The sequence below is a fragment of the Atheta coriaria genome, unplaced genomic scaffold (assembly GCF_025399875.1).
Source record: "Atheta coriaria isolate IRGN ID8LTWV9N9 unplaced genomic scaffold, Caltech_Dcor_3.1 hic_scaffold_6_pilon, whole genome shotgun sequence".
Lineage (NCBI taxonomy): Eukaryota > Metazoa > Arthropoda > Insecta > Coleoptera > Staphylinidae > Dalotia > Dalotia coriaria.
The window spans coordinates 1,437,858-1,451,150 of NW_027045448.1; the positions used below are offsets into that span (position 1 = coordinate 1,437,858).

The 13,293-nt window shown below is 38.6% G+C and overlaps 1 protein-coding gene across 1 annotated transcript in view; it reads left to right on the plus strand.

Annotated features, from left to right (window-relative positions):
- Positions 1 to 13,293, plus strand: part of LOC135793419 (titin) — a 60,664-nt gene that overhangs the window by 26,274 nt on the left and 21,097 nt on the right. Inside the window, 6 exon segments of the mRNA XM_065304375.1 lie at positions 29 to 1,158; positions 1,212 to 1,275; positions 1,456 to 1,506; positions 6,725 to 9,235; positions 9,405 to 11,378; positions 11,381 to 13,293. Coding sequence (XP_065160447.1) covers positions 29 to 1,158; positions 1,212 to 1,275; positions 1,456 to 1,506; positions 6,725 to 9,235; positions 9,405 to 11,378; positions 11,381 to 13,293 — 7,643 coding nt within the window.

A 13,293-nucleotide genomic window follows, 5' to 3' on the forward strand; every position in this document is an offset into this window, starting at 1 on the left:
GGGTGAAGGATAACCATTATGTGTTTAGATATAATTTGGTACCATGATGATAAGATCGTAAGAAACACAGAAAGAGTTAAGATCAGAATTGAAGATAACAGGACCTTGTGCACGATCAAAGACGTTACCATAGAAGATGTTGGTACGTACGTGTGCAAAGCTCAGAGTGACATTGGACTGGCTGTCACAAAGGCCAAACTAAATGTGCAAGAAATAACCGAAGAACAAAAACAAGATATTAGACTTAAAAAGGCTCAGCAGAAGGTGGAGAAAATTAAAAAGGAAAAGGTTCGCGTTGAGAAATCGCGTGAACTTCGCCGTCGTCAACGAGGCTCATTAACAAGTGAAGAGATTAAACCATTGGATGTCAAAGAAGTTGTTGCGGTCGAACAAGCTGAAGAAATTAAGGAACAACCAAAACCAAAAGATAAAGCAGTTCCTATTATACCTGTTTTACAACCTGTGTCTACTGAAGCAACGGCGGCATGTAAGAAAATCGATGATACAGAAGAAACCACAGAAGAGTTTTCGCAAACGGCTAAGACCATTATTTCAACAAAGGAATCCTTATCTGTGTCTGAGATACATACAGATACCGATTTGGGTGAAGTAGATAAACATAAACCAAAATCACGCACAGCCAAAACCAAGACATCTGAAAGTGTATCCGAAGAAGTTGTTGTAACTGAAGTTAATCTCGAAGAAGTTATCAAGCGAGTAGAAGAAATTATCATCAATGAAGAAATTCGCATGGCTAAGGAAGTAAGCGAAGTGCTTGACTTTATTCGCGTCAAGGAATTCGGACCTGGCGAGAATCCTTTGAGGGAATTAGCCGAAATTGGTTATTTAGTTCGCAATGGAATTACAGTCAAAGAAGTCACGGTGTTGTACAACGAAGACAAATTCCCATACTTAAAAACACCAGAATCCCAATCAGCTATGGTTAACGTCGTTGAGCGAAAGGGTTATGGTCCGCTCATTTCAGAAGTCCTTACAGAGGAAACAACGGTTGATGAGAAGGTCATGGCTGCAACAGTTGGATTTAGGGCATTCATGAAGATGGTAGAATTGAAATACGCAACAGTGGAAGAAGTGATCACGTTGTTTAAACCTGATGACTTCATTACTCACGCTTGGGAAATTACAGAAGTGCTAGAGGTATTATCAACACAATAATATGATTATTTTAATGAAATTGTTGATCTCATCAGGAAACAACCAAACACGGTGCAACTGAAACTGCGCAGTTTGCTGAACGTATTCAAGTATTAACCGGTAAGTCTGTGAGTGGTCATTGTGTGCCTTAGGAATATAATATTAAGTTAAATATTATTCTTATATGGAATGAGTTTCGGTTTCCATACGCTAAACGCTATTAATCCAGATAAGCTTTGAATTGCGGAAAGTGTAGAATTATTAAGAACATATTGTAATACGAAAGTGTTGACATTCCAGGTCAGAAGAAAGTTAAAAAATTACGATTTAAGAATGAAGATGAGATTGTCGGTAAGAAAACAATATTTTTGAGTGTGTATTATAAAATCATGAGTGCTGTAAATATTATCATCATACTGCAGTCGCTTTAAAAAACAATGTGTTGCCACCTCGGTGGAAATATGCAAGTTAGCATCAATCAATGCTATCAATTGTTGGCTTAATTAATCAACGCTGAATCATATGCAACTAAACCAACTCTGCATGGCTTACTGACGGAGCATTTGTTCATAGGTGAGTTCTAACAGTTATTGTCATCTAAAGTAAAATACACATTGTATATATTCAACTTCCATGCGCCCAAAAACTTCAACATATCTCTTATTTATTACCATACTATCTTGTATATATTTATTCTATGCAATATTCTTACAATTTACTATTACTATTACTATTGACCTAATGCTTTACACTGAAAGCCTAATACACTTGATCTATAAATGTATATTCGCCGCTGTATATTCGCCTCAACACTTGAGTAGATTAGTTAATTATTAAATCAGTTTTTTTACCACAATTCCAAAACGGTACACTTTCACAGAAACCATTCAAGAGGAAACTGAGCAAAAAGCCATCAAAATGGCCGAGCACACAGCACATATTAACGATGGAGTACAGATCACAGAATTGTCTGACTCTGACACTACACATGAAACATCAGACATCTCCCATGTTGACAAGAAAGAAACAATACAAACGAACGAAAACGAACGCACAAAAATAATCAAAAAGACAAAGAAAACCAAGAGTAAGTCGATCCCAACTAAAGAGAAGGAAGATATTGTTGAAGAAGTTGAAGTTGTCGAAGAGATAACCGCCAGAAAATCTAAAAAAGCAATGCGGAAATTTAATTCCACTGAAATGGAAGAAGATGTTGATGAAGACGAACTCAAACCTTTACAAACATTTGCCCCAAAAACTGAAAAACAAGTACCACTTGACCAATCTAGAATTATATCCGAAACTGTTTCAACACGACAAATTACACAAATACAAACTGGACAAGGTGAAGTAGGTAATGCTGTTGTAGACGTCCTGCCATATACTGCTATTACCAAAGAAGAAACTTTAGCTTCCGAATCAGAACAAGACGGAAAACATGTTCCCAGCACTTGTACAAACGCAATCAAAACTCTTGACACTTTAGAAACATATCAAATTACAGAGATTAATCCGGTAAACACGTCGGGCAAGTTCGATAAAACGTTTAAACCTGCCAGTGTGAATGCAACACCTAACATCGTTACAAATACTTCCGTCACCGTATCAGAAATAAAAACCAACGATTTTCCGAATGAATATAAAAGCGATGAGCATCAAAGCGATACAGCGAACGTCACGGTGTTAATGCAAGAAGCTACACATGTTTCAGAAATTGAGATTTCGCAGAAAGAAATCGATTTTGAAAAAACGCCATCGTTTAAAAGTTTTCAGGCATCGCCAGGTTACGAACTGAAAGAAAGTGTAGAGATTCAAGAAATTCAACAAGGTGACTCAGAAACAAGTTTAAGTGTTACAAAACCAGTACCAGCAAAACCAAAAATTGACGTTAATGAAGTTCAATCTTTGGTTGTAGAAGAAGTTGTGACTGAAACAAAACCAGGAAAACATATGCCCGAAGCATTTGTCGCAACAGAAGTTGCGAATAAAAATATAATACCACAAAGAGAATTAACAACCATGGAAGTTCACGCACCGGAACTAACCGGTGCTTATGAACCGGATAAACGAGCACCTACTCAAACGTCCGCTGTATCAATTGAATTAGACGCAAGCGTGACTGTTAGTGAGACACGAACAGAAGAAAATGAAGTTCAATTTGAAGGTGCTCCAGAACCAATTAAATCAACAGCAAAACCAGGATTTGAATTAATGGAAGGGCTTATTTCGAGCACAACTGATTCTCAAATGCCATCAAAAGATATAGAAACTTTATCATATGAAAACGAGCGCGCGAATGTTGATTTTATTCCAAAAGAAACTGTTATGGTTCAAAGTAACACACCCTGCGAATGTGATGATATTTTCACCAGAGGTGAACTACCTGAAGGAAAAACAGGCGAAAGTTCAATCACATGCTTAGAAGTCAGTGATACATTCGCATTAATCGTTCAAGAAAAAGAAGGAGATATGCCAAAAGATAAAGCGCCGTCATCTGCTCAAGCTAGTAAATCGGTAACTCAAGTTGAAGGTATTACCACGACGCAAATTCAAAGTAGTGATTTCCCCGCGGAATTTAGTGGACAATTTGTATTCCAAACACAATTGGCTACACCGAATCTAACAACCATTGAAGCTAAAGAAATTACAATGACTCAATCAGCCGACAAAGAATCTGTCTATCAGAGAGATACTTTGCAGGGTGAAACGGGTACGTATAGCTTGAGCGGCATGAATACGGAACTTCTCGTACAAGAGCAATCTTCTATGGAAAAGGAACATGCTCTAGAGAAATTTGAACTGCCTGATTCGAATAAGGGCAAACCATGTCCTACGCATTTTCTTTCTACTGGTGTTGCAGAAGAAACAGTGCCAGAAAATGCTCTTGGTAATTTATCTGATCAACTCGATAAGACAGTTACAGCTAAAACGCTCCAAGAGTGTTATGAAAGTACTGTTATTTCTGCACCAAATGTAAACGAGACATTTGAACCTAGAAAGGATGATGTTCAAATTGGTCAAAAGGCTAATATGGAAATATCACCTTCAGAAACCTTCAGCGTACAAGAAACTGAAGTACATGACAAAGAAGGTGACTATATCGTTGCCCATACAACAGATTTAATACAACCAGAATCTCAGCTTGAAGGTAGACCAATTGCCTGCAAAACTGAAGTGCATGCTTCCGACGTCCCTGCCGAATTCGAAAAATCGCCTGTAAATGATGCTCAAGCGCAACCTGGTCATTATATTCATTCTCATTTGCAAGTTTCGCAATTTCAGACAATAGAAAAAGAACAGTCTAAGGAGACTTTAATTATGCCTGATTCACAATCGGCAAATGTTGACATAACCGATTCTGAAATATCAATGTCGATTTCACAGGTTCATGCAAATGAAAAAGAATCAGAACTTATAATGTCCAGTAAGCCTTTATCTGCTACAGCTTTAACAGGCGTGTCTATTTCTGAAGCATATTTGCAAGAGCAACAGGAAACTGTGACACATGCGGATCATATAACCGAACCTGAAATTTTAACAGGTAAAGCAAAGAAATACGCTACACCCAATCAAGAATTGATTGTTACTGAAGCAAATGCAACAGAAGTGCATAAAGCGTTAGAGGAGCAAATATTCCCTGATAAGAAATCGGCTACGGTCAATATTTTACCAGGGTCTGAGTTGGTAGTTACGGAAGTAATCTCAAACGAGAAAGAAGACATCGTAACCTTACCAATTCAAGACGAAAAAGTTGCGGAAGCAAATATTACTGCACAAAGCGTAGCGCAAATTCAAGAAGTTATATCTAATAATCAACTTGGCGATTTTCAGAAATTGGATGTAGTAAGTGATGTAGCTCGTAAACAGCAAGATACTGAAATTCATTTAATTCAAACTGAGGCTTTGATTGAAGAAAAAGAAGCTGAATTAGTTTCACAAGAAAAGCCCAATGCTAAACAAAGCAATGTTACCTATGAGCTTGGGGAAAGCATTGTAATTACACAAGCAGAACCGCTTGAATTGGAAAATGTATTAGATATTGCCGAAAAACCAAAATCAGAAACTGGAGCACCCAACATTGATGTACATAGTGTTGCTATGAAAGCACAAGTTATAACAGAAGATACAACAAAGCAGATGAGTGTTGAAGATACACACGAAAAATCAAAAGCAAATATAACACAAACATTATTAGAAAGCATATCACAAACACAATCTATTGTTCAAGAAAAGGAAGGTATATTTGAAAAAGCACCTGTTGAAGAAAAGTCTCCACTTACCAATATTGAACTTGGTGAAGGTGTTGGTATTACATCAGTGGTAATCTGTGAACAAGAAAAAGATTTACAAAAGGATGAATTACCTGATGTGCAAAAAGCAGAGGCTAATATAAACCCCCCGCAAATTGCGGAGAGTCAGGTAACGAATGTTTTGGACACGTTTACTAAATTTGACAAAATATCGCCAGTGGAAGATATCGCTAATCTGAGTCACACGGAATTAAAAAGTTTGATTCAAAGTGAAGTTATAAGTATCGAAGCTGAAATGGATTTATCAGCAGTCGCACCTACAGGCAAAACGGCGAACGTAAATGTAGATGAGCAGATTACAGTCCATGTTACTGAAACATTGACAGCAGAACAAGAAGATGAATTTAAACCAAAAGCAAAACCAGATGAAGTTAAAGCTAATGCTGAATTTTCACACAAGATGGTTGCTGAGAGCCAGTTCACTGTATTGCAGGGATCAACTGGTGTTCATACACCGCATGAACCTGTTTTAACACAAGCAAGCCAACAACCAGTTACAATGGAGAGTATTATTCAAACAGAACTAGTCGTTTCTGAAAATGAAAAATACTTTGAAGAAGAAACTATAAAGCAAGAACAAGCTGGCATGGATTATGTACCTAAAAACACCTTGATGATAACAGAAGTTATGAGTGGTGATAAAGAGATGCAGTATGACAGTCCCACACAACCAATTTTACAATTAGCATCAAAAGAGCAGGACAATTTGGAAAGTTTACAAATCTTTGAAACCAGTGTATCAGATACAATTAGGGACTTTTCGGAAAAGTCGCCTGACAAAACACAAGCAGAACTAGCGATATCTGCTCTACCAATTGCATCAAAATTGGAAACATGCATTACCGAACAAGAACACGATTATACAAGTGAACATGTACAAAAGTCTACAGCACAAATTGGATACGATCAGGACTTCAGTGTAAATGTTGAAACAGTTATAATATCTGAAAAGGAATCCGATTTATCGTTAAAAGAACAACCTGAAATGAAAACAGTTACCACCGTACTTGGAGATTTGGGGCAAGTGGCCACAAACAAGGAAATCATTTCCAATTATCACTTAAACACATTTGAAGACACAGTAATTGTACCAATTTCAGCTAACAAAGAAATTCAACCATACGTGACACCCACACAGTCAGAAACAATAGTAAATGAAGTCGAAACAATTTTACAACCAACCGAAAAGCATCCCTCGCATAAAGCTGATGTAAAGCTAGACAACCAAGCATCGGTAATGATAGACAATGTTGTTACAGCCGAAAAAGAGGAAATCTACGAATCCTTGCAAAGCGTCGAACCTAAAATAGCCAATGTCAATATTGATGTACATGAACTAGCAGTTCAACAAGAAAGAATCTTGACATCAGACTCCTTAGATACATTGAAAATTAAACCTACTGTTTCTGAAACTGTTCAGCCAACACAAGAGCTTTACTCTAGTGTTACCGTAACGGAGAAAATTCTAGAAGACAGGGAGCAAGATTTTGAAGGAAAGTTTAAACCTGAAATGAGCGAAGCAAAAATTGCTTTAGAACAAGGAAAATGTGTTCAAATTACAACTGAAGTAACTTCAGATAATAAAGAGGGAATATTAGAAACCGCAATTACTCCTGAAAATAAAAAGGCTATAACTTCAGTAAGTACTTTAGAAATTGCAGAGAAAACTGAAGTTCACGCAGCGGGCTCGGTATCAGAAAGTATAACAGCAGCTGTAGTGTCTAAAGATTCAGCAAATGTTAATGTGGTGGCATTAGAAAGCGTCGTTTCTTCGCAACCGATAATACAAGAAAAAGAAACGGATTTAGCATTGGATAAAAAACATGATACGAAAAAAGCTGATTTTGCATTAGAAGGCCACCAAGGCGTTGCAATTTCAGAGACTGTAGCAAATGAAAACGAAGTATCTTTCGAAGGATCGCCAAAGCCAAAAACCAGCAAGGCTACTTTTGATATTCTAGAGAAAATAAATATTCAAACTAGCATTACTACTTCAAGTGATAATGTAGAATCGTTAGACATTCAAGAACCAAATAAAGTTATGGCGCAAGAAGCCCAAACAGAGCATCAATCTGTAATACATTCGCAGCCTTTAGCTATTGACAAAGAGGGAGATTTAAACACTGTGGAACCTTTAACTAAAAATGCCGTTAAAAGTGTTGATGAATTTGTAGGTTTGACTATTTCAGAAGTTTTAACTTCAGGTGTAGAAGGTGATCTAGACACTAAAATAGCTAGTACTGAAAGGGCTTCCACTGAAATAAACACAATGCAAGCTGTAGAAAGAACACAGAATCGTCCGTTGGAATCAATCAATCAATTTGCTCCAATTGAGCACACAACCACAGAGGCCAACGTAACAATGGACAATCGTGAAAGTGTCATTGCTAGTGAGCTTATTATTCATGAACAAGAAAAAGAGTTCACACAAAAACCTGTGTTTGATTCTTCACTTGCTACAACAACATTTGAAGAGAACAAACCAATTCATGTTAGTGAAATATTACCAGAGGAAAAAGAAATTAGTGTTGAAGATCAAAGTTATGATACTAGAAAAGCTTTGCCTGGTTATACAGAACTCGAGTCTGTTATTCAAACTGAAATTACAACTCAGTCAAATATTGGAGACTTATCTCAAGCAGAACGTCAAAATGAGAAAGCTCAACTAATTCAAGATTCAGAATTCAGAGAAGGTATTATAACATCTGAGAAACACGTTCAGGAGAAGGAATCTGTTTTCGAAGCCACTGAGCTATTAACCAAATCTGCAGAACAAATTTTAGTACCATTAAAACATATCACTATATCTGAAACAACTACCCATAACAAGGAGCAAGAATATGCTGGAAAGCCATCATTTACTGGTTCCAATGCACAGATTGATTTTAATGTTCAAGAAGTTGTTGTAAAAGCTGAAACAGTTGCAAGTGAAAGCTATGATCAAATGAAAACAGAAATGCCCACTACTGCTACAGCAAATAAATCTCAGTTAACGATGGAATCGGTATCTGTCACGAGCACGCAGTCTGCTGAAAAAGAAGACTTGCTATCGAAAGCTCCAAGTATGCCGAATAAGGAAACAGCTGGTGTAAGCCAGTCTCAAGCACTTCCACTGAATGTGACTGAAGTATACTCAGAAGAAGTAGGCAATAAACTACAGCCAGCTAGCGTTATACCTGATAAAGCTACTGCAGTTATACCAGAGAGTAAGCATTTGGAACAATTTGAAACGATGACTATGACAACCATTCAGGACTTTGTCAACAAGGAGCATTCCACAACAAAGGCACATCAAAAGCAAACCACGTTTGATGGTTTAACCACATCAGTTGTTTCAACAATTGAAACTGAAACTATGCTCCCTGTCGAAGAAAGATCGCTGCAAGTAGTGAATGTTAATATTGATACACGGGAGTCAGTAGAAGTAACTCAAATACAAGCACACGAAACAGAAGGTTCAAATGTGATGATTCGCAAAGCTGACGAAAATATTGTTAAACCGAGTTTTGTTGAACGTCAAGTTGCGCTACAAGAAGAAGTTGAATCAATTCAAGCACCAGACAAAATAATTGACAAGAAAATGGCTACAGAAAAAGCAAATACAAGTGCGCTCGAACAACATAGCTTACAAGTAACATGTGTAGACGCAACAGGTAGTCTGGAATCCTTACATTCTTTCGAAGATAATCAGAAAAAAGCTGTAAAAGTATTAGTTCCCGACAAATCTGCAAGCATAGTACTACATGAAGTACTTCCTAACGAACACGAGGGTGAGTATTGGCACACTATTCCCTATGTATATCTAAGGTTTAGGATTAGGGTTAAGTAAAGAATAGAACATCACAATCGGGCCGCGAACCAAATTACACAACAAATGCACACTAAGTTCAGGCACTAAACATACTACTGCATTCCACTTACATTAAATGATACTTACAGGTGAATTGGATGACTATGCATTACACACCACACGTCCAAAAATTACACAGATTCCATCTACAATGAATACGCAAACTGCACTCGAACAGATGCCAGACGTTAGAACTGACATAACCAACACACAGCACACTAAAGAAGAAATCATCACTACATTTAAAACCATACCTGGCACAGACACAACAGTAACTACTAAAACAAAACGAACAATTTTAAAGCAAAAGAAAGGTAGTATGCAAGAGGGTGATGTCATCATTGATGAGGAATTAGATGCATCTGAACATGTAGAATTGCCTCAAGCTAATGAAGCAAGTTCTAGCATCATAATTCAAGAAATGCCGGAACAAATTCAAGTAACTGAAGTAGTGGACAGGGATGGAACCACAAAGAAACAAGTAGTGAAGAAACGAGTAATCAAAAAATATAAGAGTGGCAAACAGGAGACTACCGAAATTGTAACGGTGGAAGAAGAAGGGAAGAAACCTGAAACCACAGTAACTGTACAAGAACTTCCGGAAGAAGAAGTTCATTTCTTAGAACGGCCAGACTTCAAAAAGCCAGAATATATTGAAGAAATGCCTGAGCAAGTTCAAGTTACTGAAGTAGTAACACGGGATGGTTCCACAAAGAAACAAGTGGTGAAGAAACGCGTCATCAAGAAACGCAAGGGTGGCAAACAGGAGACAACCGAAATTGTAACAGTGGAAGAAGAAGGGAAGAAACCTGAAACCACAGTAACTGTACAAGAACTTCCGGAAGAAGAAGTTCATTTCTTAGAACGGCCAGAATTCAAAAAGCCAGAATATATTGAAGAAATGCCTGAGCAAGTACAAATTACCGAGGTAGTGACAAGAGATGGCTCTACCAAGAAACAAGTGGTGAAGAAACGCGTCATCAAGAAACGCAAGGGTGGCAAACAAGAGACAACCGAAATTGTAACAGTGGAAGAAGAAGGGAAGAAACCTGAAACCACAGTAACTGTACAAGAACTTCCGGAAGAAGAAGTTCATTTCTTAGAACGGCCAGAATTCAAAAAGCCCGAGTTCATTGAAGAAATGCCTGAGCAAGTACAAATTACCGAGGTAGTGACAAGAGATGGCTCTACCAAGAAACAAGTGGTGAAGAAACGCGTCATCAAGAAACGCAAAGGTGGCAAGCAGGAGACAACAGAAATTGTAACAGTGGAAGAAGAAGGGAAGAAACCTGAAACCACAGTAACTGTGCAAGAACTTCCTGAAGAGGAAGTTCATTTCTTAGAACAGCCAGAATTCAAAAAGCCAGAATATATCGAAGAAATGCCGGAGCAAGTCCAAGTTACTGAAGTAGTAACACGGGACGGTTCCACAAAGAAACAAGTGGTGAAGAAACGCGTCATCAAGAAACGCAAAGGTGGCAAGCAGGAGACAACCGAAATTGTAACAGTGGAAGAAGAAGGGAAGAAACCTGAAACCACAGTAACTGTGCAAGAACTTCCGGAAGAAGAAGTTCATTTCTTAGAACGGCCAGAATTCAAAAAACCAGAATATATTGAAGAAATGCCTGAGCAAGTGCAAATTACTGAGGTGGTGACCAAAGATGGCTCTTCCAAGAAACAAGTGGTGAAGAAACGCGTCATCAAGAAACGCAAGGGTGGCAAACAGGAGACAACAGAAATTGTTACAGTGGAAGAAGAAGGGAAGAAACCTGAAACCACAGTAACTGTGCAAGAACTTCCTGAAGAGGAAGTTCATTTCTTAGAACGGCCAGAATTCAAAAAGCCAGAATATATCGAAGAAATGCCGGAGCAAGTCCAAGTTACTGAAGTAGTAACACGGGACGGTTCCACAAAGAAACAAGTGGTGAAGAAACGCGTCATCAAGAAACGCAAAGGTGGCAAGCAGGAGACAACCGAAATTGTAACAGTGGAAGAAGAAGGGAAGAAACCTGAAACCACAGTAACTGTGCAAGAACTTCCTGAAGAGGAAGTTCATTTCTTAGAACGGCCAAAATTCAAAAGCCGGAATATATCGAAGAAATGCCGGAGCAAGTCCAAGTTACTGAAGTAGTAACACGGGACGGTTCCACAAAGAAACAAGTGGTGAAGAAACGCGTCATCAAGAAACGCAAGGGTGGCAAACAGGAGACAACAGAAATTGTAACTGTGGAAGAAGAAGGGAAGAAACCTGAAACCACAGTAACTGTACAGGAACTTCCTGAAGAGGAAGTTCATTTCTTAGAACGGCCAGAATTCCAAAAGCCAGAATATATCGAAGAAATGCCGGAGCAAGTCCAAGTTACTGAAGTAGTAACACGGGACGGTTCCACAAAGAAACAAGTGGTGAAGAAACGCGTCATCAAGAAACGCAAGGGTGGCAAACAGGAGACAACAGAAATTGTAACTGTGGAAGAAGAAGGGATGAAACCTGAAACCACAGTAACTGTACAAGAGCTTCCGGAAGAAGAAGTTCATTTCTTAGAACGGCCAGAATATATTGAAGAAATGCCTGAGCAAGTACAAATTACCGAGGTAGTGACAAGAGATGGCTCTACCAAGAAACAAGTGGTGAAGAAACGCGTCATCAAGAAACGCAAAGGTGGCAAGCAGGAGACAACAGAAATTGTAACAGTGGAAGAAGATGGGAAGAAACCTGAAACCACAGTGACTGTGCAAGAACTTCCTGAAGAGGAAGTTCATTTCTTAGAACGGCCAGAATTCAAAAAGCCAGAATATATCGAAGAAATGCCGGAGCAAGTCCAAGTTACTGAAGTAGTAACACGGGACGGTTCCACAAAGAAACAAGTGGTGAAGAAACGCGTCATCAAGAAACGCAAGGGTGGGAAACAGGAGACAACAGAAATTGTAACTGTGGAGGAAGAAGGGAAGAAACCTGAAACCACAGTAACTGTACAAGAACTTCCTGAAGAGGAAGTTCACTTCTTAGAACGGCCAGAATTCAAAAAGCCAGAATATATCGAAGAAATGCCGGAGCAAGTCCAAGTTACTGAAGTAGTAACACGGGACGGTTCCACAAAGAAACAAGTGATGAAGAAACGCGTCATCAAGAAACGCAAGGGTGGCAAACAGGAGACAACAGAAATTGTAACTGTGGAAGAAGAAGGGAAGAAACCTGAAACCACAGTAACTGTACAAGAACTTCCGGAAGAAGAAGTTCATTTCTTAGAACGGTCAGAATTCAAAAAGCCAGAATATATTGAAGAAATGCCTGAGCAAGTCCAAGTTACTGAAGTAGTAACGCGGGATGGTTCTACAAAGAAACAAGTAGTGAAGAAACGAGTGATTAAGAAACGTAAGGGTGGCAAGCAGGAGACAACAGAAATTGTAACAGTGGAAGAAGAAGGGAAGAGACCTGAAACCACAGTAACTGTACAAGAACTTCCGGAAGAAGAAGTTCACTTCTTAGAACGGTCCGAATTCAAAAAGCCAGAATATATTGAAGAAATGCCTGAGCAAGTCCAAGTTACTGAAGTAGTAACGCGGGATGGTTCTACAAAGAAACAAGTAGTGAAGAAACGAGTGATTAAGAAACGTAAGGGTGGCAAGCAGGAGACAACAGAAATTGTAACAGTGGAAGAAGAAGGGAAGAAACCTGAAACCACAGTAACTGTACAAGAACTTCCGGAAGAAGAAGTTCATTTCTTGGAACGGCCAGAATTCGAAAAGCCAGAATATATTGAAGAAATGTCTGAGCAAGTCCAAGTTACCGAGGTGGTGACAAGAGATGGGTCTACCAAGAAACAAGTGGTGAAGAAACGCGTCATCAAAAAACGTAAGGGTAGCAAACAGGAGACAACAGAAATTGTAACAGTGGAAGAAGAAGGGAAGAAACCTGAAACCACCGTAACTGTTCAAGAACTTCCGGAAGAAGAAGTTCATTTCTTGGAACGGCCAGAA